At 43.3% G+C, this 25,009-nt stretch overlaps 2 protein-coding genes across 6 annotated transcripts in view; one reads left to right on the top strand and one right to left on the bottom strand.

Moving 5' to 3' along the window:
• Positions 1–5,045: 5,045 nt before the first annotated feature.
• LOC106568226 (lysine-specific demethylase 2B) overlaps positions 5,046–25,009 on the top strand; it is a 49,188-nt gene continuing 29,224 nt past the window's right edge. For 4 of the 5 annotated variants that reach the window (XM_045692410.1, XM_045692409.1, XM_014138376.2 and 1 more), the window contains exons 1-12: positions 8,173–8,903; positions 9,488–9,632; positions 10,497–10,575; positions 10,726–10,772; positions 11,229–11,407; positions 11,500–11,606; positions 14,750–14,843; positions 15,252–15,405; positions 15,606–15,721; positions 20,341–20,467; positions 20,796–21,205; positions 21,317–21,403. In XM_045692410.1, coding sequence (XP_045548366.1) covers positions 8,871–8,903; positions 9,488–9,632; positions 10,497–10,575; positions 10,726–10,772; positions 11,229–11,407; positions 11,500–11,606; positions 14,750–14,843; positions 15,252–15,405; positions 15,606–15,721; positions 20,341–20,467; positions 20,796–21,205; positions 21,317–21,403 — 1,578 coding nt within the window. In that variant the 5' untranslated portion in view covers positions 8,173–8,870. Of the gene's footprint in view, positions 5,240–8,172; positions 8,904–9,487; positions 9,633–10,496; positions 10,576–10,725; positions 10,773–11,228; positions 11,408–11,499; positions 11,607–14,749; positions 14,844–15,251; positions 15,406–15,605; positions 15,722–20,340; positions 20,468–20,795; positions 21,206–21,316; positions 21,404–25,009 lie in introns of those variants that run through there. The other variant, XM_014138377.2, reaches the window with a different exon arrangement.
• LOC106568227 (calcium release-activated calcium channel protein 1) lies at positions 5,817–8,065 on the bottom strand. Its single transcript, XM_014138381.2, has 2 exons — positions 7,648–8,065; positions 5,817–7,344 (listed from the first exon to the last, which is right to left on the bottom strand). Exons 1-2 carry the CDS (start codon positions 7,759–7,761, stop codon positions 6,784–6,786), a joined length of 675 nt encoding a protein of 224 aa, XP_013993856.1. The 5' UTR covers positions 7,762–8,065; the 3' UTR covers positions 5,817–6,783.

Below are 25,009 nucleotides of genomic sequence, written 5' to 3'. Positions count from 1 at the left end.
AATCTATCTGGCCCAGCAGCTTTGTGAATGTTGACCTGTTTAAGGGCAATGCCTGCTATTCTGTTTTGAGCCAGCAGCAGCTTTACTAGTTATTTCTTTGCTGCACTTGACCATAATACCGGACAGTAATCAAAATTGTGTGTATTGACATTCATATTGCACTGTACGGCTTTACCTAAGGATTGGGGATCAAGGATTGGGGATCAATGAAATGGGCTATCAGTCTACTCAATACCCAAGATATTTTTTCCTAACACCCTCCTCAGAGTTATCAGACTCCAAAACATCCACACAGCATTGTTTTTCTTCTGGAATTGTGTTCAATACACATAGATTGACAATAAATGTGGCTCAATTCACAGTTGTTTCAGAGTCCCGCAATAAGAGCTATGATGCTAATGTTCTCTGGCTGTCACTGAGTAGACTGATAACCCAAATCATTGATCCACAATCCATAGAGGCTGTACAGTGAAATAAGTATGCCCCCAATGCAATTCTAAACTCTAATACATCCAGTGTGATTTCAACAGATTTTTTGTGAAATTAAACTTTTGTTGAATTTATATAAGAACATTTCAACCACGTTTAGCATGATCTATTCCAGTATGGCATGATTCCACTATTTGTATTATTTGCATTTGACATTCATTGAGAGACCTTTATGTTGAAAGCAAACAGCAAATTCCACTGTTGTGGCTAATCTGTATTGTGGCTAGCTTCACATAGGTGGGTCCGACCACCATTAATCAAATAAGAACCGTTTTATAAATTAGGGGTATTTTAGATGATGCTACTTAGCTAGATAGTTAGCTAGCTAACTACAGCTACTGAAACAGATTGTCGTTTTGCTATGTTTTTGGGGAGAACATTGTTTGCATCCATCAGCTAGCTAGCTTTTTTTTACGACCAGCACTGTCTCTAGAGCTTGGGTAAGTGTGTCTGCGCTCGTGCAGCAGCGGCATGGGCGCCAGACACAATTTTACCAGCATCATAGCATACATATCGGTGAATCGTTGTGACATATGAAATACGAGTGATAGTGTAATCAATGTGTAATAACGTCAAAAATTAAATGTTAAATTATTATGTGACGTGCAGTCATATTCGGGTCCAGATTGGTCAACATAGTGTTATTTGACATGTATCTTTTTTGACACTCAAAGACCCAAATGGCGTTCCATACTATACAGTGTTTGTTTACATTTACAATGTTTACAAACATTGGAGAAAAACAAGCTTATATTTTGGGTTCTCATGGAGTGTGACAGTTTATAAGTTATATTCTTTTATAAGTTAGCATTTATAAGTTATATTCTTCAAGAATCAATTGATATATAATTTAGTACAAAAATGGATGTGGCAACTACAGATTAACCCTTTTAAGTCTGTCAAAAGTGTGCGAGTTTGAGCATATGTCCATTAGGCCTATGGATTTATTTTATCAGCATGAATTGGATTGAGCAATTAAAGCCCCACTTTTATTCCATAGGCTTGGATCCGCACTATGCAGCTGTTACAAGAGCGCATTTTTCACTGACTGTCCACAGGTTTCTGATAGGCAGCTTAAACTTCTTGAACTGAACCATTATGGGTTCAGATATACATTTTAGATTTGTATACAGCCATGAACAACAACCACAATCCGTAAGGCGCAAATAGCTAAATGAGAAAGCAGCAGTATGATTCACATCAATGCGCTATGTAGATATCTATAATAAATTATATCCGTATCACCGTAGACTACACCACTGCTGTCATCCTTACCTCCAAGCGTTTATTGAAATTCGTTAATCTTTGGATGACGACAGCAGTCTCTCTATTGGACGACATAGCTTGGACTGTAACCTACAAAAGCCTATTCCGGCTCTTTTCCCGCGATTGATCAAACTCATTTGGTGTGTCATCATAGTGGTCTCTGAATTGTGGTCAGACTCGCTCAGCTGGAACAAACTTAAACTTTCGCATGTTTTCAATGCTGATTTGAATGTCATTGAGAAAACAGTAGTGTCCGATTTTTTTCTTGCAAACATATTTTCTGAATGTAAAAGTAATCCTCGAAGTAATCATCTAATTTTTCAAAAGTATCTAATCTGATTACAATATTTTTGCTGATAATGAAAGATGCTGTTTATTCAGTGTATGGAGATGAATATTTACATTTACATTTACATTTAAGTCATTTAGCAGACGCTCTTATCCAGAGCGACTTACAAAATGGGGCATTCACCTTATGATATCCAGTGGAACAACCACTTTACAATAGTGCATCTAAATCTTTTAAGGGGGGGGGTTAGAAGGATTACTTTATCCTATCCTAGGTATTCCTTAAAGAGGTGGGGTTTCAGGTGTCTCCGGAAGGTGGTGATTGACTCCGCTGTCCTGGCGTCGTGAGGGAGCTTGTTCCACCATTGGGGTGCCAGAGCAGCAAACAGTTTTGACTGGGCTGAGCGGGAACTGTGCTTTCTCAGAGGTAGGGGGGCCAGCAGGCCAGTGGTGGATGAACGCAGTGCCCTTGTTTGGGTGTAGGGCCTGATCAGAGCCTGAAGGTATGGAGGTGCCGTTCCCTTCACAGCTCCGTAGGCAATCACCATGGTCTTGTAGCGGATGCGAGCTTCAACTGGAAGCCAGTGGAGAGAGCGGAGGAGCGGGGTGACGTGAGAGAACTTGGGAAGGTTGAACACCAGACGGGTTGCGGCGTTCTGGATGAGTTGTAGGGGTTTAATGGCACAGGCAGGGAGCCCAGCCAACAGCGAGTTGCAGTAATCCAGACGGGAGATGACAAGTGCCTGGATTAGGACCTGCGCCGCTTCCTGTGTGAGGCAGGGTCGTACTCTGCGAATGTTGTAGAGCATGAACCTACAGGATCGGGTCACCGCCTTGATGTTAGTGGAGAACGACAGGGTGTTGTCCAGGATCACGCCAAGGTTCTTAGCACTCTGGGAGGAGGACACAAGGGAGTTGTCAACCGTGATGGCGAGATCATGGAAGGGGCAGTCCTTCCCCGGGAGGAAGAGCAGCTCCGTCTTGCCGAGGTTCAGCTTGAGCTGGTGATCCATCATCCACACTGATATGTCTGACAGACATGCAGAGATGCGATTTGCCGCCTGGTTATCAGAAGGGGGAAAGGAGAAGATTAATTGTGTGTCGTCTGCATAGCAATGATAGGAGAGACCATGTGAGGATATGACAGAGCCAAGTGACTTGGTGTATAGCGAGAATAGGAGAGGGCCTAGAACAGAGCCCTGGGGGACACCAGTGGTGAGAGCGCATGGTGCGGAGACAGATTCTCGCCACGCCACCTGGTAGGAGCGACCTGTCAGGTAGGACGCAATCCAAGCGTGGGCCGCGCCGGAGATGCCCAACTCGGAGAGGGTGGAGAGGAGGATCTGATGGTTCACAGTATCAAAGGCAGCAGATAGGTCTAGAAGGATGAGAGCAGAGGAGAGAGAGTTAGCTTTAGCAGTGCGGAGAGCCTCCGTGACACAGAGAAGAGCAGTCTCAGTTGAATGCCCAGTCTTGAAACCTGACTGATTAGGATCAAGAAGGTCATTCTGAGAGAGATAGCAGGAGAGCTGGCCAAGGACGGCACGTTCAAGAGTTTTGGAGAGAAAAGAAAGAAGGGATACTGGTCTGTAGTTGTTGACATCGGAGGGATCGAGTGTAGGTTTTTTCAGAAGGGGTGCAACTCTCGCTCTCTTGAAGACGGAAGGGACGTAGCCAGCGGTCAAGGATGAGTTGATGAGCGAGGTGAGGAAGGGGAGAAGGTCTCCGGAAATGGTCTGGAGAAGAGAGGAGGGGATAGGGTCAAGTGGGCAGGTTGTTGGGCGGCCGGCCGTCACAAGACGCGAGATTTCATCTGGAGAGAGAGGGGAGAAAGAGGTCAAAGCACAGGGTAGGGCAGTGTGAGCAGGACCAGCGGTGTCGTTTGACTTAGCAAACGAGGATCGGATATCGTCAACCTTCTTTTCAAAATGGTTGACGAAGTCATCCGCAGAGAGGGAGGAGGGGGGGGAGGAGGATTCAGGAGGGAGGAGAAGGTAGCAAAGAGCTTCCTAGGGTTAGAGGCATACACAGGGGATTAGTTGGAGAGTAAGAAGCATGGTACTGTTGCATGACACAGCCTAGATTTTGCACACATCATTTATTTTGAGGTATTAGGCCTAGGTTTAAAGGCGTTCCATGGTCAACCCTCCATCTGCATTGGCCGTGTAGCATTTAGGGTGATATGGCCTCTGTAGGGCATTCACACTTCTTGCGCTTCACGGAACAGTGCAGAGCTGTTGTGAAGGAAGTTGTCAAGGAAGTGAGTTTGTGTTTATACTAGACCTCCCGCCCCCACTTACCATCAACCAATCATGTCAATGCGGAACTATACGGATCCCTCTGCATTGTTAAAACATTTTCGTTATGCACGGCGATGCGGTACAGAGCTCAATTTGGCCACTGAATGTCTCAAGAGGTTCGGCAATTGCGTCACACCATCCATACCGCGCCTCCGACCACCTTCGGATCAAGCATAAATTCTCTTTTACTGAGTCATCATTTAGACCCATGGGCCGTGACTGGTTCTCTCCATCTTTTTCTTAAAAATCTTTCAACAGGTAATAAGGATGTAGCTATAGGACCTACACTTGTTTTCCTTTCCCACTATACTGTATATGAGGGAGAATGGCCGAAGACAAACATCACGGACAGGGCATGTTTCGTCTAGGAAGGGGCATATTACCTTACATGGAAGTCTCATGACTGTCAGCACGGGTGCGTTCAAGACAAAGTTTATTTCCAGTGTGTAAATGGAGAGGTGAGGTAGATTAAGTAATTGTAGCCTACATTTGCATGCATCTTTATTAGTGTAGATGAGCTGTCCCCAACTTTGACAATTTGTCTGTAATTCAATCAAACACTGAAAGAACGAAATATTGCAGACAAGTCTGTTACTACTGTGGCTACAGCGATTAGTTCATAAATGTATTTGGTGAAACAACTTGAATGAATTCGGTTTGGATTTGGGTGTAAACTATAACAGTATGTCAGGTTTTGAGATTGGCTTCAACACAAATTAGGGAATCAAGGAAAAAAACGGTATGAAGGCAATTGGAAGTATGGGCATGGGAAGTTATTTTACCTGGACAAAGGTCAGCTTTATGAGGGCTTCTGGGTGGACAGAGTGGCCAAATGTGGAACAGTGTCGGACTTTGGAAGAGAAGAGGCAACAACAACAATATACACAACTCCTAAGGTAAATACTTTGTATTTTGAAGCATTTAAAAGTTTGTCTTTTACTGGGTGTTGCAGATGTGGTGCTGAGCCCCCTAGCAGACCAGGGTTAAAATACTATTTCAAATATCTCAATTACTTTCACATACATTTCAAAGTATTCTGATATTTATTTGAAACGAGAAGTAGTTGAATATTGGAATGTATTTGGAAAGTATTGGCAGCTATTTGAAAGTCCTCAAATACACTTCCATGCATTTAACCCAGGTATTTGAAAATACTTTTAAATTACTTCCAAAATAAGTAATTGCTTCAGGCCACATTATTTGAAAATAAAGAACAAATAATAAAATACATGTATTTGAACCCAGGTCTGGTGATGATCAATTCACTGTATGGTGAGGTGTCCCACTTTTCTCTGCTTAAGGTACATCTGTTGGATGTAAGATCAGTTTTAATGGAAACACAGTCAACATACCACAGTGAATAGGACATACCACAGGACAACAGGAGGACCACCCTAAAGTGCTTCATCTCTGTTGATCTTTGGACACGTAGTAAAATGCCATAATTTAACAAATAAAGAGAGCACAACATCATGAGTAACATCTTAGTAACTTTACTTCTCTGAAACAGGACCACTGAACATGATCAGACTTGTAATGAGGTCACAGCGCCATCTGTCTATCATTCCCCAATGGCAATTTGAGGTATTAAAAAAATTTATCCTAGAAGCAAAACAAAAAGCAAATGGTTACATGGTTTAAGGATGTGCGTATGACCAAACTTTTCTATATTTACCAACTCAGTGTACAAACAAGTCAGAGGGTGCACTTTTGACAGGAAATGAAAGCAACATAACACCTTTTACGAAGCAAATTGTGTTGAGAAAGAATATGTGCAGTTCATTTCTGTATTCACTGTTTAAGCAGCAGTGAAAATAGCTTTTCTATGTCACAAAAACATTGTTCAGACAACCATGGTACAAAATGTTTATTTCAATACTATGTAAACTATTTGTTGAGTTTATGCAGTAACATTTGGACTACAAATAACTTAAGCAGGCTGATTACATATTAATATCAAACAAACTCTAAAAACAAAAAATCTTAACATTAGGTTGAATACGGAATCGTCCAATAGGAAGCTCTACGCAAATTTTAACTTGCGAGGTTCAGAGTTGTCTTAAACACCATAAGACCTTCAGTGGTGCTCATAACAATAAAGAAAGCCATCTTGTCACAATAGATTGTTAATGAGAGCCCTCTTCAGCCCCATGCATTATTACCGGCAAGGTAAATAGAATTTTTAAAAAAACTGTCCACAATACAATGCTCCAAGTGCCAATTAAGACAGTGGTGTTTTTTTCTGTTGAAAATGTGTACATGCGTTAAGTGGCATAGTTTTACAGTTATATGGAAGTAAAAAAATCTAGAAATGTGAACATTTCAAACAGTGAGTAGCACAACACTTTCATATAAATTATGTGTTTTTAATAGAAATGTCAAACTAATGGCAAAAGTATTGGCGTGGTAGAGATATCTATCTTGTCAGAGTGGTCAGTCTTTAAGGGAATTGAGAGCTGGGGGATTGCATGAGGGACTCCCCTCTGCCGTCCAGCTCATTCTGCAGCCTGGTCAGGTTGGATAGCTCCTCCAGCTCCTGGAACTGCCTGTCTGTCTTGTGGCTGACAAGGGAACGGTAGAAATGTACAGCAAATACTATAAATATCAGGCCAAAAGGCACCATGATGGAGGTGGAGGTGATGGCAGCAGCCACACCTGCAGATATGGTCCCATTGTTGGGGTTGTAGTTCTTAGGCCTAATGGGTAGAAATTTGACCCAGCAGAGGAGTACAACCTCAGCCAGGAAGAGCAAGGTGCCAATGACTGTAGAGAAGGCCCAGGCCAGCTCGATGTGGTGGTGCATTCTCTCATGTGGAGACTCCTTCACTGAGTTGAGGTTGTGAACGTTGCTGACTGCCTCAATGTTAGGCAGGATGCAGGTACTAACCATCAGGGCAAAAAGGTGAACGGCCACCAACACAGTGGTGCAGGCACTGAAGGCAATGAGGAGACCAGGTGGGTAAGGATAGGTTGTGTCCAACTGAACCTCCACCATTGCTACCTAGAGAGGAGAAAGGGATAGTAACAGTATGAAATGTATCAGAGAAAATTAGCATTCAAGACAGACCGTCTGGAACTAGAGCTCTATAAAGGGGGAAAAACGTGCTGTCAAAATTCCATCCAGACATGATCTTCCCAAATGAAGAAAAACTGCAATGCAAAACTATGGGGTGCAAAGAATCTATACAACATGAGATGAATACACAAGGATTCTGCTTTTGGATGATGCCTAGCCGTCATCCTGCTATGGACATCAAAGACTTGCCTTTGCTGCAATGCATCTTTGGGCGAGTATATTCCTTACCATAGCGAACCCAGATAGTAGAGCAGACGTTCGACTGGAAGCCTTCAGTTTTGCTCGACTCAAGTAAAGCTTCCTCCAAGACAGCGCTTGCAATGAATGCTCGTTCAGACTCATTGTGCCGCTGAAATTGAATAGACTGAACAGGCGTTGTTTGATTCGTATGTGGCTGTTTAATAATGACGATAGGCGTTAGCTAGCCAGAGATAACATCCTCGTTGTCCAAATAAATTGATGTAGAAATTGGCAGCAGTTCAGATACTTTCAATCGAATTTCGCTAGCGCTATGTTGACATTAAATAATGGCAAAGTATTGTAAGCATAACGCTGTTTAAACTTCATACCGTCTACTTCTTCTGCAGCGCCTCTGAACCGAACACCTAGACTGCTGTTTCGCTCGAGCTGGCTGCACCCATAAGCCATTGCGGCAAAGCTTAATAAACTACGCACAATTCTGCCTATCCACAATAAGTATAATAAGTTAGTTGGATCATACAAAAAAAATACTTTTAACTTTCACATGGTAACTAGTTACCCTGAAACGATATTTATAGTGGTTAAAATAACTTGGTTACTGCCATTAGTCAGTCATGCAGGGCCACTCTTGGAAAATAGAACCTGCCTATCTGAAACATATGCCGGTGAAGAATGCCAACCAAACAGTGTCAGTTATACTTGCAAATTATTTATAATAGAGGACGATTATAATTGGACGATTATAATTGTGGACGATTATAATTTAGCCATTCGCATGACACGTTGATACAAATGTCTAGCTACTAACTAACAATTTGCAATAATCAATTGAATCATTTTAGACAATGTTCCCACTGCCCATTGTGCCCAGTAGCGTACATGCATGCAATATATCCATATTGAGGGATCTAAACTAGAGCGAGCATGCATGCGGACTACAAGCAGCTTTTGTTGTGCATGCAATTGCAGGTCTATGACAGACCGCAAAATAGTCGGATAAATAAATGTAATAGCATTTGTTTGTTATACATTCAGAACTATTTTCATAGTTGACGTGAAGAATAAGTAGTGTGGGAGGTGACGCATGACGTTGTCCAACAATGTTTTGATTCTGTCGGTGACGTTATCCAGCACAAAACAAATATGGTTACCACTTAGTTGAGTCGAAACGCAGTGATAATTAGTTTAAATGTGATTATTATCATTTTTAAATGAAGGGCTGAAAGATACACTAGGCAAGGGCTCAGATCATGGAAGCTGGTGCAGATTCTGGACGCAAGCTGGTGTGTAGCATTATTACCCTATTCTAGCATAGCTAGCCTCGCTTTTAACTGGACTAGCTAGCTTAGCTAAAATATCAGTGGTAGCCTAGCTTATCATCATTTCAATGACCCTCAGAACAGAAGATGTCATGTTTTGTTAAAATTTGACAAACGTCAGCTTTATGTAGTTACTTAGGCTATATTTTACTTGGTAAATGATAGACGTCATTCACAAGCCCACTTAGACTCTGCGTAACGTTGTTATTGTGCAATTTAGCACGTTATGTTAATGTTTGTCTTGACATAACGATTGAGGTTATTAACTAGCATTGTTTAATCTGTAAAGGTGTTTGCAGCTAAAGGCCCACCTACAACCACAAATACAGCATAGCCACGTGCACCACTGTTTTATTGTGATCTCTCTCGAGCCTACAGAAGATAATGTACTGCCTGGCCTATGCTTTTTCTAGTTTGAAACGACCGCCTTTATTCAAAGCTATACTTACATGTTCATTATATACTCTACTATTTTGAGAACATTATTGGTAAGACGTGATAAATATTGACTCGTACTTTTATAACCTGTATTTTCATTCCTCTACTAGCGCTCCATCTGCCGGACAATGTACGACGAAAATGAGGACTTCTCTGACGTTGAAGAAATTGCAAATGTCAGGGGTTTTAATCTGGAGGAGAAACTTGTTAGCAATTCGTACAACAGACATTTCGTTCAGTTGATGGACGGCAAAGGTAATTTTAAAATTAAATGTTTAATTCGTAATTTCAGCCAACCACACTCACTGTCCCCTCACTGGTGCACATGCTTAAAGGCCAGTGCAGTCAAAAACGTCATTTTCTTGTATTTCATATATTTCCACACTGAGGTTGGAATAATACTGGGATAATGCCCATTTAGTGTAAGAGCTGTTTGAAAAGACCGCCTGAAATTTCAGCCTGTTTTGGTAGGATGGAGTTGTGGTGTGCCTAGTGACATCACCAGGTGGTAAATTAGTTAATACACCAATAAGAAAGAGCATCCCAAACCTCTGCCAATAACAGCTAGTTTTCCCATTTTCCCCTCCCCACTCAGTCCACTCCCAGACAGTCTTAGGAAAATGATTGCTTGAGAAATTGGTCTTTGCTAAGAAGCTACTGTATTTTAATATTTTTTTGCATTTTAATTGAAAACAATCACAGCAAGGTACTTAATTGTTACCGAGAAATTATTTGATATTGAGATAAAAATGTCTGCATTGGGCCTTTAAAATGTTCTACCTTTTCATTCATTGCATTCACACACATTAGGGGAGAAGTTCCATTTGGTTAATCCGTATTTGTGCAGGATGTCCTCACACATCTATGGCTGTGTTTAGACAGGCAGCTGAATTCTGATATTTTTTCCACTAATTTGTCTTTTGACCAGTCACAACAGATCTTTTCAGATCAGATGTTTTTCAGAGCTGATCTGATTGGTCAAAAGACCAATTGGTGAAAAAAAGACCAGAATTGGGCTGCCTTTCTAAACGCAGCCATTGAGACACACACAAATTGTACTCTGCTGTACCATGTGCAGAGTGAAGTTATAATGAATACCTACACTTTTTTTCTTCTCAGATTTCACTTATGAGTATGTTCAAAGAGAAGCACTTCAGACCCCTCTTATTTTCAAAGCCAAAGATGGACTGGGGCTCAGGTGAGAGATGAGTACAATATGAAGACGTGTGAACAATAAAGTCCTATTTAGCCTATTAAATGTTCTTGTTTGCCTTGGTTAAATATTAGGTTTTGTGGAACGGTTTGAAGGTAATATGCTTATCTTGACTTTATTCTTGAAAAAATACAGAATGCCAGACCCGGAGTTCACCGTCAGTGAGATTAAGGGTTTGGTTGGTAAGTCTATCTTTTAAATATTAGGCATGGTACATATTCCTTTCACTGTATAAATACTTCTCTTAGACTCATCATTTAGTTTGGACAGCAGTGCCCACACTGTACTCAACAATACCCTGCATTTGTTGATGAATGAAAAGCATGCTGCCGGAAAAGGTGTCAAGTCAAAAAGTGTGTGGGTGTTGATTGGAAACTTTTGTTTTTAAGCCTGTAATGCAGGGTTCTTTCACTTATGGAACAAACATTAGATGTCTCACTTTACCAAGATGCATTTCAGAAATGTCCAGTGCAGACACAATACACATAGGCCTATCCATCTATATTACAGAAAGTCAGACTGAAATCAGATACAGTTAAATGCCACTTTTTATTAGGCTAAATTACCTCTAATAGGATCTCTCATGTGACATGGTAGTGTTCAGGTTTACGGTAAGACTGCTGTGTTTGTGTTTGCAGGTAGCCGCCGTGCCGTTGATGTGATGGACGTGAGCACTCAGAAAGGCTCTGAGATGAGCATGGCCCAGTTTGTCCGCTACTATGAGACGCCTGAGGAGGAGCGGGACAAACTCTTTAACGTTATCAGCCTGGAGTTCAGCCACACCAAACTGGAGAACCTCGTCAAGAGGCCCACTGTGGTAAGATGGCACCGCCAGGTTTTGATTCATTTATCCATTATGAACAAGGGCAAATTTGATATTGAATGCCAACTGTCAACTCTCTCTTATAGGTGGATCTAGTGGACTGGGTGGACAACATGTGGCCCCTTAAACTTAAACAAAGACAAACTGAAGCCACTAATGTCATCTCAGAGATGAAGTACCCCAAAGTACAGAAGTAAGTAATTTGTCATTTAGAAATTCAGTTAGTTATTGTGTGCAATGTCAAAGTTTCTTTTGATGTGTGGACCTGTTACAAAAATGCAGTTGATTGTACATAACAGGAAAACGCTGAAGCACAGGCCAAAGTTTCTTTTAAAAAGCTGTGAGAAAATTGCTGCTTTGCTGGGAGGAAATATTAGCTTACTCCTCTTTTTTCCAAAGTCCCTTTGCCCTCTCTCCTTTAGCCCCTGCTGTCGTTCACTTCCTCTGATGGTTCTAGATGGTTGCTAGGCAGCAGGGCTCTTTCATGGTAGAGGGCGGTTCTTCACAGGATGCCGAAGTGACTTCATGGCTCCTCCTCAGCCAATCAGCTACCAGCATTATTACATAGAGGGCATTCAAGAGCCAATTGTGCCCTCCCTTTCACCCTCACTCTTCCCCTCTCTCTTTCTTGCTCTCTCTTTCACTCTAATATTCTCTCTCCCCTTCTACTCTCACTCCTCTCTATTTTTTACTTAATGGTGCAGGGCAGAAATAAAATCTGGAGCAGTTCTCTCCTGTCTGGTCGGTGACCAGCGCGTGGGGGGTGGGGTGGGGGGTGGTCCTGAGCGAACCGGGTCAGAGAGAGGAATAGCTATCGGGTACGTTTCTGTCTTTTATTGGGAAAAGCTGTTCAGATTGAGAGATGTCGGGAGTACTCTACCATGTCATTTGATTTATTTACCCTGTCTTTAATGGAGACGCTCAAGGGCTGGTGTGATTGATCGTGAGTGGTGTTTTGTAGTGGGATGTTGGGCTTCTATAGCCCAGGGTCTGCTTGCTCTCTGTCCAGAGGAGAGTTGCAAACTGCTGTGCAATAGGCTGGGGATCTGTGGGTGTGATTATGTGAGTGTCTCACAGGTTCAGCAGATGGGCCCTCAGTGAAGTCTGTAAGCCATACAGTATTATGCGTCTCGACTTGTTCTGTTGAGTGTCGGTGATATGTGTGTATGTGGATGAGGTGACCTCCCTCTGAGTGGGAGCATTTATAATGTGCTTACACTGGCAGTTTCCACCATTACCTCAGTCAAGGTCATACTCCGGTCTCCAGCCCATGTGAACCCTCTCCTCCGGTGTCTCTGTGGGAAGGTGCAGATACACTGCTGTGGGATGGATGACAAGCCTGTATCTGTTTGACTGGCCTCATACAGTAAGAGTCAGCCGGGGCTGGAGAACTATATCTTAACCATAGACTTATGTAACAAGACCAAATCAAATGATATGTATGGACACAATGACCCGTGTTGACAGGATGGGAAGTGGTCTGTATTTTATGAGCTACTGCTACTGACTGGATCAGAAGAGGCAAACAAGCTTGTATTGATCAGCTGCCTGGTGTTATTGAGGCTCCTGGCGGACTCATGTTGCCAAGAGAGTTTGTTCCCCCTGCATCAGGACCAGGGTTTATGTTGATCAGTGCCAGGTATAGAATTAGTATATGGTTTATTCATCACTCATTTTGGATGTCCCATGGCTTGAAGAGTGGAATTTCTACCCTGCATATCCACAGTAGAAGTATCACAGCCTTTTTACTAGGGCTGTGATGATACCAGTATCACCATTTTTTCCATGACAAAAATGAAAACATGAAGCGACCAAAACTCTAAAATATTGTGTGCTATAGCTTGGAATTATTATTTTTTTTTACTCTGGATGACAACCTAATGATGTTTGTTTCCAACATTAGGGCTGTGATACTGGTATCGTCTCGTCCCTACTTTTTATTTGGCCTTTTTTATGTATCACACACTCTGTGTGGTATGCACTTGTTATTAGCTGATTTCATTCTGATAAACCTTGAGCGTAGACTAACTGTGCTGGCTGCAAAATGATACCAGGAGAACAGATGCACCATTTTACAGTAGCCTACATACAAATCAAACCACCTAACAAAAATCATGACTGTGGCTCTAACAATACTGTGCCATGTAATGATAGTATGGCCGGGATGATACCAGTATCGCGATACTCATTAGTATCGTGTCAAGGACACAAAACACGAAGTGGATTTAACTTCTTTAGGAAAACAGCACTAATGTTGGAAACAAACATCATTATGTTGTCATTCAGTCACATTCATTTATTTCCCAAGCTATAGCACATTATGTTACATACAGATGGTTTTTAAAGGACCAAAGAGTTTTATCTGCTTCGTGTTTTCAGTTTTGTCATGGAAAAAATATTGCGATATTGGTATCGTCCCGGTCGTAAATGATAGTGTTCCATTTTCTCCACTGAAGCCCTGGAGTTATAACCTCGCAAGTCGCCTGATTTCGCGAGCTTACATTGATTACTGCTGCGTTATAGTAAAACATTCTGGTTTATATGAGGCTACTGGAGTCAGTGGTCGGGTCCCATTCTATTAATAGACCTGTTCTCATTCTTATCTCACTGAATTACTGAATGATTTATGTCCCACGGAGCCCTAATCATTCCACAATGAACTTCCAGAGGAGAGGCTGTTGTGAGCGGTTCTCTTAGCTTATTTGTGGTTACTGATTGTTTTGTTGGTGTTTGTTGGAATAGGGTACTGGCAGTTGTAGTACAGTAGAGAGTAGCGGATTTCAAACAGATATTGTGGTTGAGTTGCTTGTTTCTTAGAAATTAATCACAAAGACATTTTCATCCAAATAGCTTTCATATTCAGTTGTACAATGCACAGCTGGGATGTTGAAATGGTACAATTACTGTATAGTTTCTGGGGTAAGAACAATGAACAAAAAACGAGCTCACTTAACATTTCTAACACACTGTTTTGATATAATTGGTGACCATACTTGGTGGCCATACTGCACATCTTTTATTTCCCCCTTTCAGTTTCTGATGTTCATTCAGCTCAGCCCCTAACCCACAGTCTTATTAGTTACATTTTAGTCATTTAGCAGATGCTCTTATCCAGAGCGAATTGCGGGAGGAATCAGGGTTAAGCGCCTTGCTCAAGGGCACATCAACATATTTTTCACCTAGTCGGCTCAGGGATTCAAACCAGGGACCTTTTTGTTACTGGCCCAACGCTCTTAATATCTACGCTGTCAAACAAAATAAATATGCTCCCCTAGGTTCGTCATAACTATTCAGATGCAGTGGGTCATCATTCACCCCTCTCATGTCCCTCTGTAGGTACTGTTTGATGAGCGTGAAGGGCTGCTATACTGACTTCCACATTGATTTCGGGGGCACGTCTGTGTGGTATCACGTTTTCAAGGGAGGAAAGGTAAGTTGTCATGTTTGTTTTCCAGACTGTATGTGGCAAAATAGTGCATCCTGAGGCTCTCTGGTATACCCTCCCCCAATCCTGGTACTGTACATGTATCCTATTTCTGTAGAGGCGCTACAAATGAACCTCTTCCATGTTTGTCTCAGCAATTGCTGCAGAGTCAGCAGACATCAGAGGATTGTTGCTAGGTTGTCCATATGCACACCTTTGACGGATCACATTATATAAACTTGCAAAGGTCAAAGAGGAAGCGAGGGGGAAGAACATTATGTGAATGGATGAGCAAATCTCCGAAATGTGCTGACTTCTCTATATAACCTGTAACCTTGGGAAATATATGGCCCTTGTTTTTAGATGACAACCAAAGCCACATCCCCAAATTTTAACTCCCTGTCCTGTGCTCAGGTGTTCTGGCTGGTGCCTCCGACACCTCATAACCTTGCCCTGTATGAGGACTGGGTTCTGTCAGGCAAGCAGAGTGACGTCTTCCTGGGAGATCGTGTAGATGGCTGCCAGAGAGTTGAGCTAAAACAGGGCTACACCTTCTTCATCCCCTCCGGTGAGCTGCCTAGCATTTTGTTTTGATCTATTCCTATCATAATATCATTACTATCATTGTAACAAACCATACAGTACACTCACTGCTTTATTCAGGCATGTGTTTGAGAACATGTTTGGGCATACCATGTCTGTCTGCCTGAGCATGTTTTGAGTGGGTCAGCTGGTTCTCATGATGTTTGGCTGGCTGTCCCGTTTCAGGCTGGATTCATGCAGTCTACACCCCCGAGGACACACTGGTGTTCGGAGGCAACATTCTGCACAGCTTTAACATTCCCATGCAACTCTCAATCTATGAGATAGAGAACAGGACTAAGGTAGGCTGTCTCATACAGGTGTTCCAGTACTGACGCTTCACTCCGCCTCTGACCTTCTCCATTAGTGAAACCATTAGTGAAACTAAACTGTGTCTCTACAATGAAGATCGATGGGGAAAACGCCTAACCTCATACAAACAAGTCTAGGTCACTTAGTTTGCTATGTCAATGAGTATGAGAACTGAATAGTCCCTTCCTCAGCCCCTACCTCTGTTTTTTTACAGATCTGAACTGGATAGGTGAAATCCTAAATGTATATGAAAGAAGTTGGGAAGCTAGGGATTGAAACAAGGCAGGAATGTGACACAAAGGCCCAAGTGCTGAAAATTCTGTCATTTGCATTACCATCCAATTGAGAAACAGACTGATGTGCTAATGATGGCGTGGATGAGGTCTGTGCCCGCAAAAAATCCATCCATATTCATGTGGAAATAGTCTGTGACAGCGGTTCATGTAAAATCAGAATACAGCACTAAAAGGGCAGAAATGAATCATGGAGCTTGTTGTATCATATTGTCTTAATCTCTCATGGAGAGATCCTCCGCGTATACCGAAGAATCTGACACTGATTATTTGGACGTATAATTGGGCCAAGGCGGTGCTTAAGCAATTTTAAACTCCAGGGGTGATAAACACAGGTTCAATTAGTGAGGGGAGGGGGTTTTGGCTGAGAGTTTCTTTTTGCTAGAGTGGAGACTTCGCAAACCAAACCGTATGGACCCACGCAGCTGATCAAATTACGCAAGATTTAAATTCTGGGTTAACTGAGATTACATACTGGCAGCCTGAGACTGAAATACTTAAAGGAAAGAGTGTTTCTCTTCTTTTCACATAAACTCCCAGGGGCTTCTTATGTTGATGAAATATAGTGTATATGAGCCTATTGCTTTTGTGTGTATGCATGTGTTTGTACTGTATATGACCTAATTAGAGGAATGTCTAGAAATATTTCACTATTTTTATTCCGGTATTCTTTCCAATAATAAGATGGGAGTAGTTGCTGTAATGATATGGATGCAAGTCCTGCAGGCTTTGAGATTTATATGGATACTTGGCTAAATGTAGCTTTCTCAGTTATGATGGATAGCTGGTTTGAAGAGTCAGCTTTGCTGAAAGTACAGTACTATTTTTGTTTCTGCTGGAAAAGAGGCATGAGAGAAACAGACAGTTTCATATGCTCCCCAGGGCTTGGCACGTTGCGTTCACTCTATTTTTACACCTCAACACAGAAATGGAGCTGGAGAAAGAAAGGATTATCACTGAAAAGTGTTGATCTGTGTGAAATCATCTCAGCGAGATAAATATAGCTGTGTTTCTAAGAGGAGAGTGGGAATCAGATCATGCTGCTGTGTCTGAGAGGGCAAGGTCTCCCTGGAGAGATGGGAATGAATGGAAGAGCTTGGCCTTGAACAGGGCCTCTGGTTTGCCAGTGTGTGTTTAACTTAACCATTGTCTCTATCAAATGCAGTTGAATTGTTCAACTAGTTTCTTACACAACATGACCAAAAGTATGTGGACACCTGCTAGTCGAACATCTCATTCCAAAATCATGGCATCAATATGGAGGTAGTCTGTGGGGGTGGGGAACTGTGGGGAACTGCTTCCATTCAGCCACAAGCATTAGTGAGGTCGGAAGCTGATGTTGGGCGATTAGGCCTGACTCGCAGTAGGCTTTCCAATTTATCACAAAGGTGTTTTATGGGGTTGAGATCAGGGCTCTGTGTAGGCCAGTTAAGTTCTTACACCGATCTCGACAAACCATTTCTTTATGGACCTCGCTTTGTGCACTGGGGAATTGTCATGCTGAAACAGGAAAGGGCCTTCCACCAAGTTGGAAGCACAGAATCGTCAAGAATGTCATTGTTTGCTGTAGTGTTAAGATTTCTCATCACTGGAACTAAGGGGCCTAGCCCGAACCATGAAAAACCGCCACAGACCAGTGCAAATAGTCCGGGTAGCCATTTGATTAGCTGTTCAGCAGTCTTATGGCCTGGGGGTAGAAGCTGTTAAGAAGCCTTTTGGACCTAGACTTGGCACTCCGGTACTACTTGCTGTGCAGTAGCAGAGAGAACAATCTATGACTAGAGTGGCTGGAGTCTCTGGCAATTTTTAGGGCCTTCCTCTGACACCACCTGGTATAGAGGTCCTGGATGGCAGGAAGCTTGGCCCCAGTGATGTAATGGGCTGTACGCACTACCCTCTGTAGTGCCTTGAGGTCGGTGGCCGAGCAGTTGCCGTACCAGGCAGGGATGCAACCAGTCAGGATGCTCTTGATGGTGCAGCTGTAGGACCTTTTGAGGATCTGAGGACCCATGCCAAGTCTTTTCAGTCTCCTGGGGGGGGGGAATAGGTTTTGTTGTGCCCTCTTCACGACTGTATTGGTGTGTTTAGACCATGATAGTTTGTTGGTAATGTGGTCACCAATGAACTTGAAGCTCTCAACCTGCTCCACTACAGCCCCATCGACGAGAATGGGGGCGTCCTTGGCCCTCCTTTTCCTTTACCCCACGATCATCTCCTTTGTCTTGATCACGTTGAGGGAAAGGTTGTTGTTCTGGCACCACACTGTCAATTCTCTGACCTCCCTATAGGCTGTCTCATTGTTGCCGGTGATCAGGCCTAGCACCGTTGTGTCGTCGACAAACTTAATGATGGTATTGGAGTCGTACTTGGCCGTGCAGTCCTGTCAAGAAGTCCAGGATCCAGTTGCAGAGGGAGGTGTTTAGTCCCAGGGTCCTTAACTTAGTGATGAGCTTTGAGGGCACAATGGTGTTGAATGCTGAGCTGTAGTCAATTAACAGCATTCTCACGTAGGTGTTCCTTTTGTCCAGGTGGGAAAGGGCAGTGTGGAGTGCAATATAGATTGTGTCATCTGTGGATCTGTTGGGGTGGTATGCAAGTTGGAGTGGGTCTATGGTTTCTGGGATGATGGTGTTAATGTGAGCCATGACCAGCCTTTCAAAGCACTTCATGACTACAGATGTGAGTGCTATGGGTCGGTAGTCATTTAGGCAGGTTACCTTGGTGTTCTAGGGCACAGGGGCTATGGTGGTCTGCTTGAAACATGTAGGTATTATGGACTCGGCCAGGGACGGGTTGAAAATGTCAGTGAAGACACTTGCCAGTTGGTCAGGGCATGCTCGGAGTACACGTCCTGATAATCCGTCTGGCCTTGTAAATATTGACCTGTTTTAAGGTCTTTCTCACGTCGGCTATGGCGAGCGTGATCACACAGTCGTCCGGAACAGCTGGTGCTCTCATGCATGCTTCACTGTTGCTTGCCTCGAAGCGAGCATAGAAGTAATTTAGCTCGTCTGGTAAGCTTCATCACTCCAGAGAACGTGTTTGACCTGCTCCAGAGTTCAATGACGGCAAGCTTGACACCACTCCAGCTGGCGCTTGACATTGCGCATGGTGATCTTAGGCTTGTGTGCGGCTGCTCTGCCATGGTAACCCATTTCATGAAGCTCCCGACGAACAGTTATTGTGCTGACGGTACTTCCAGAGGCAGTTTGGAATACGGAGTGTTTCAACCGAGGACAGACGATTTTTACGCGCTTCAGCACTCTGCAGTCCTGTTGTGAGCTTGTATGGCCTACCACTTTGCAGCTGAGCCGTTGTTGCTCCTAGACATTTCCACTTCACAATAACAGGACTTACAGTTGACCAGGGCAGAAATTGGACAAACTGACTTTTTTGAAAAGGTGGCATCCTATGACGGTGCCACGTTGAAAGTCACTGAGCTTTTCAGTAAGGCCATTCTACTGCCAATGTTTGTCTATGGAGATTGCTTGGCTGTGTGCTTTAAAAAATATATATTTTTATACTCCTGTCACCAAAGGGTGTGGCTGAAATAGCCGACTCTACAAATTTGAAAGTGTTTCCACATACTTTTGTATTATATAGTACCAGTCAAAAGTTTGGACATGCTGTGGTCGCCATGCTGGTTAAGTGTGCCTTGAATTCTAAAATAAATCACTGACTGTGTCACCAGCAAAACACCATCACACCACCACCTCCTCCTCACGATGGGAACCACACATGCGGAGATCATCCGTTCACCTACTCTGCGTCTTACGAAGACACGACGGACACAATGGACATTAGACCAGATTTCCACTGGTCTAATGTCCATTGCTCATGTTTCTTGGCCCAAGCAAGTCTCTTCTTCTTATTGGTGTCCTTTAGTAGTGGTTTCTTTGCAGCAATTCGACCATGAAGGCTTGATTCCCACAGTCTCCTCTGAATAGTTGATGTTGAGGTGTGTCTGTTACTTGAACTCTGTAAAGCATTTATTTGGGCTGCAATTTCTGAGGCTTGTAACTCTGATTAACTTACCTTTGCAGCAGAAGTAATTCTGGGTCTGCCTTTCCTGTGGCGATCGTCATGCTTTTGCCTAGAGTAAATGATAACTGTCTAGTCCCAGACATTAGGCCTACTGCTTGAGCATTAATACAGAAGGAAGTAAATAAACCACCAGACCTACAGTGAAGATTAGGTGTTAACTCTTGTTAATCATTACAAAATGGTAGCAGACTAAACATGGGAATGACTACCCTCATTGTCTTTTTAGAGACTTTTGTTCTCTTAATCACATTTTCTCTCCAAACTCGTTTCAGGTTCATTCCAAGTTCCGCTACCCGTTCTACAATGAGATGTGCTGGTATGTCCTGGAGAGGTACGTGCACTGCCTGACCAAGCGCTCCCATCTCGCTCCGGAGTTTCACAGAGAGCCTCTGCTAATCGGTGAGTGAGCCCAACTAATGGAGCTGTTTAACCAATGCCCTGGGTGTGTCCATGAATGCTGCTTCAATCTTTCTTCTATCCTGAGAGCTCTTGCCCTGCACTCTTGTTGTAATTACCACTCACAAGTGGGTAACACTCTAATCCTTTGCTAAGAGCCAATGTTATAACACCTCTGACCTCTGTTTAATCAGTGAGACTGCGTTATCACAGAAATGATAGCTAGCATGATGAAAGTGACAGAAATTAGAATCTGACCGTAATGGTTACACATGGAGCACATCAGACTGGTCCTTTAGTCTTCTCTCATCCTCCTCCTGCACTTCTTCAGATTTGGAGACGAAGCTGAGCACTGAGAGCCCCTCCTCTGACTCGCGGAGTCAGGACATGGATGAGGAGGACTCCTGCGAGACGCAGCAGGAACGAGATGAACGGAGTGACAGGTCAGCATTTGATGACCCCTGCTCTCCTGATAACAGGAAGGGTAAACCAGGCGCTCCTCAGCCTCTCAAAGCTGCCTTGGATGATAGCTGCATCCCCACCTCCATCCAGCCTCCAGAGTTCCCCAAAACCCCCTCTGGTTCGCCAGGCTCAGAGTCTCAGAGTAAATGGACTCATTTGACTGAGTTTGAACTGAAGGGCCTTAAGGCCCTGGTGGAGAAGCTGGAAGCACTCCCTGAAAATAAGAAATGTGTCCCAGATGGCATGGAGGACCCCCAGGCCCTGCTGGATGACATGAAGGTATGTGCCTCGTCCAGCTCAGCTCTAATGTATTTTCTGTCTCTGTGTAAATATCTGGACGTACCATTGCAAAACACAGGAACTTCCATTACTCTTTTATCCGTTCCCCAGGTTGTCTTGAAGGAACATGAAGACGATGATCCAAAAATGGCTGCCACTGGTGTACCTGTGGTGTGCTGGCCCAAGAAGTCTGCCACGGTGAGAATGCGGTGTTTGTAGCCTCAGTATTGTATCTGTCATCTGAAAGCCTGCCCACATTCATACTCTGTCTTGGCCTAGTAGAGCAGGGTGTATGTCGTGATTTTGGTACTCGTGTGTCTCTCTCTCCTCTCTCTCAAACTAGATTATCTTCTTCCCTAGAGCAGTGGTTGTACTTATTTGCATAATTTTGATTTAGCGGGCTGCAGAATTGCCTAACGAGGGAGATAATGAGATTTTCTGTATTTTTTTTGCTCCTCATCTCTTCCATGTCACAGCTGGGTCTCATCCACAGTGTCTGTCATTGTTGGATAATTAACACTGTTCTGCGTGATCTTGTTTACCAAGTCAGGGCTTTGAGTTTACTGATAAAAGGTTAACTAAAACTATGCTCCTTATGGGTGATCTATCTAGGCCTATTGATTAGCTTGACAAATCATTTGCAAATAAGTCTGATTTATTCTTTTGTATCGAAGTCCAAAAATGCTTAATTGTGTCACTGCATCTCATTAGACATCACTTCTACTGTTGTATTGACTAAGACAGAATGGGGAGGAGTGGCCTCATGATAGAAAATGGTCTGTGTGAAGCCCCTTTTGATCTTTAACTTCCTGTACTGCATTAAAAGCTCCAACCAACCACAGTACAGCTGGACATAAAGTAGAAGCCAGAGCAGAGCAATCAAAGCCAGATTCACTGATGCAGCGGGCAGGCAGGAAAGCAACAGACTAGATCAATCCCTCACAAAGAAGTGTGATGTGGACACAGTAGCACAAAGCTGCATATGGGATGAATTTTGATCATAGAAATCTGTGGTCTGCTGCTCCCCCTACACGTCGTTGATCAATTTAAAGGCCAGCTGCTGATTCTGTGGGCTCTTTGTGTGTTCCTTTTGGAATAAAACACCATCTGTCTCTTTCTATTGGCTGAATTTGTCTGGTCTTCCTTCCCAGTGATCCTGCTCATGTAGGAATATCCCCAAACTGGTTCTGCATTCTCCTTCCTGACTGGAAGAAGGTGGGGCTCCACTGCACATATTCAAATACCTTATCTGCATATGGTCTCCCCATTGGCTGCACTGTCTCCCTGCACTGTCTCCCTATACTCCTCCCTCCCAGAGACCTAGCCATTCCCTATTCATGAGCTAGCCTGCTCTGCTCTGCTGTGTATATTGCCTTTGCTGGAAGATTGTGGAGCAGGAGGGAGGGCTGTGCGGTAGACGGCAGCAGCAGCTGGATGAGGAGGAGGCTCAGGCTGGGGTGGGCTGCAGCCATGTCAGTTTGCTGTGAGTTGGTCAGGGTATGAAAAGCAGCCATGGCCATGTCGCTGAGCACTGACGATGAGGATTACGACTCAGAGGCTGAGCAGGTTGGTTAGCGCGCTGAACTCCTCGGGACATGGCAGAGGAGAGGAATGTGTCTGTGTGTGAGGCACAGTTAATTGAGCTGAGCAGTGATTGATTGTTGTATGGAAAGGGAGCCACCTGAAGAGAAATGCTGCTTCTGTTTCTGTGTTAGCCTCCTTTCTTGTGTTCTTTATTTTCTTCCCTGTGGTTGTAGGTTGATTTACAGGTTGTGTGTGTGTGTGTGTGTGTGTGTGTGTGTGTGTGTGTGTGTGTGTGTGTGTGTCTGAGAAATGCAGTAAGGAGGTGAGATGGCACAGACCGTTCAGACAGCAGCGTCAGTCCTCAGGGAAACTACTGGTTGTTCCAGAACAGGGAAGAGAAACGAGATAAACAACAAGAATGTGTGTGAGAGATCAGGCAGAAAGATGCAGATTAGAGATGAATATTTAATAGGTTCGTATGTATGAACAGGGAAGAATACATCTGATGCATATAATATATTTATTGTGCCTGCAATTGTGTATGATAATGAGGGAATATAGTTGATGTGTACCGTATGAATTGGCTATGGCACGTAAATGAGCCAGGAGATTGTGCATGTAAACGCTGAGGAAGATTGTGTTTGTGTATAGACTCCTCTGCCACATAGTCATAGCACTGCATTCCACAGCCCCTTCCAATTATACACTGACTGTGAGTGTATTTATCATTGGATACAGTTTGATTCTTTTCGATCCTGCCACAGATGAGATGGCGGAAGATATTTTGTCCTCCCTGTTGATATCAACACAGCATTTGTACGTGGCGTTCCTGTTCGATAGGGATGTGCATGTTTTTGGGGTTCCAAAAAACTAAACATATCACCTCCATCTCAACGGTCTGGTTGCAGATTATATATATTTTTTTTTACAGTGCCTATGAGATGATAGATTGATTGAGATAAATGCCTTTGAGGTATATCAAGAGCAAATGAATTAGGCTTGTAAATCCCCCAGAAGCCCACAATATCAGTGGCAATGTTTGGACAACTGTTTTTTTTGGGGGGGGGGCATTGGCAACAAACCTTTTTGATCGCCATACATACATTTTCACGAAGTAGCCTAAAATAAATCACGAGCTATCTTTTTTGACAGTACCTCTGGGCGCTCACAGTGCTTCAGTCTAAGACGGCCTTGACTCTATTATTCCTCGCTTGCGTTTCCTCTTGAGGTTTACCAGCAGTGGTGTTTTATCTAAAATCACACATTGTGTTTGTTTGTGCTGTATGACTGATTGGGCGTGTGCCTGTGTGGATATGGGCTATTCAAATTGAGCAGGTCTTCCTGTGACGCAGTAGGTTATTACACTGTGGCACATACTCCAACTCCTCTGCTGAACCTCAGCTTTGCTGAGCTAAGGAATAGCACGCTGGTTTGTAGAGGAATGTTCATCATCATAACTTAGATCTAGGGTCATGTCTTGGTTAATCATGTCACATGACCTGGATTTTCACCATTATTTTAAGCCTTTTCCAGAAATGAGAATTAGACCAAAAATAAAAGCAATTGTCTGAGGATGGTTCTGGACCATCTGACATAAAAAGAAAATGGGACAGCTTTGATAAAAAAGCTTTAAATAAAGGTTAAAATTCATGTCATGTGATATGATTAACCAAATCACAGGGCCCTACTAGCTAGCTACATAACATACCTACTTGTGTGCTCTGGTAATACATTACATAGTTTACAGATGACAAACTTTCTAGGCATGTAAGGCTTTGACGCTGATGAGATGGATAAGCTACATTTCTGTCATTGCATGACCTTGCCTGGAGATATTATGCTTCCTGTACAGTCTCCATTTGGGATATGATGAGGAACATCTTATGTCACTCAGTGACCCCAGCTTCCAGAGACTGACTGATGGGTCAGTTCAGGTTCTGTAAAGTTAGTTTCCCTTCCTCTTTTTAGACAGAGTTTTACACCCTTCTGTCACTGCTCTGCAGGATTCCCAATCCTATTGTGTTGCTGGGAGACGAGGGGATTTTCTGGACAATGTGGAGGGCTGTCTGGAACATATTTTCTCATGTAAGGTCTGTGGTCCTTTGGGGTCAGGTCCGATCAGACAGCGATAGATCCGTACTCCTTTGAGGCAGGTTAACTTGAAAATCACAAAATGCTGTCAGGTAACCTGTTGGGTTATGACTTTTGATGTGGGCAAATGGATCCTCTGTCATTGTCTATGGTTGCTTGTGATAGATATGTCAAGGAGGTGATCGGTGA

This window comes from Salmo salar, chromosome ssa13 (genome assembly GCF_905237065.1).
Source record: "Salmo salar chromosome ssa13, Ssal_v3.1, whole genome shotgun sequence".
NCBI classification, from domain to species: Eukaryota; Metazoa; Chordata; class Actinopteri; order Salmoniformes; family Salmonidae; genus Salmo; species Salmo salar.
This window is presented reverse-complemented; position numbering and strand designations above follow the sequence as displayed.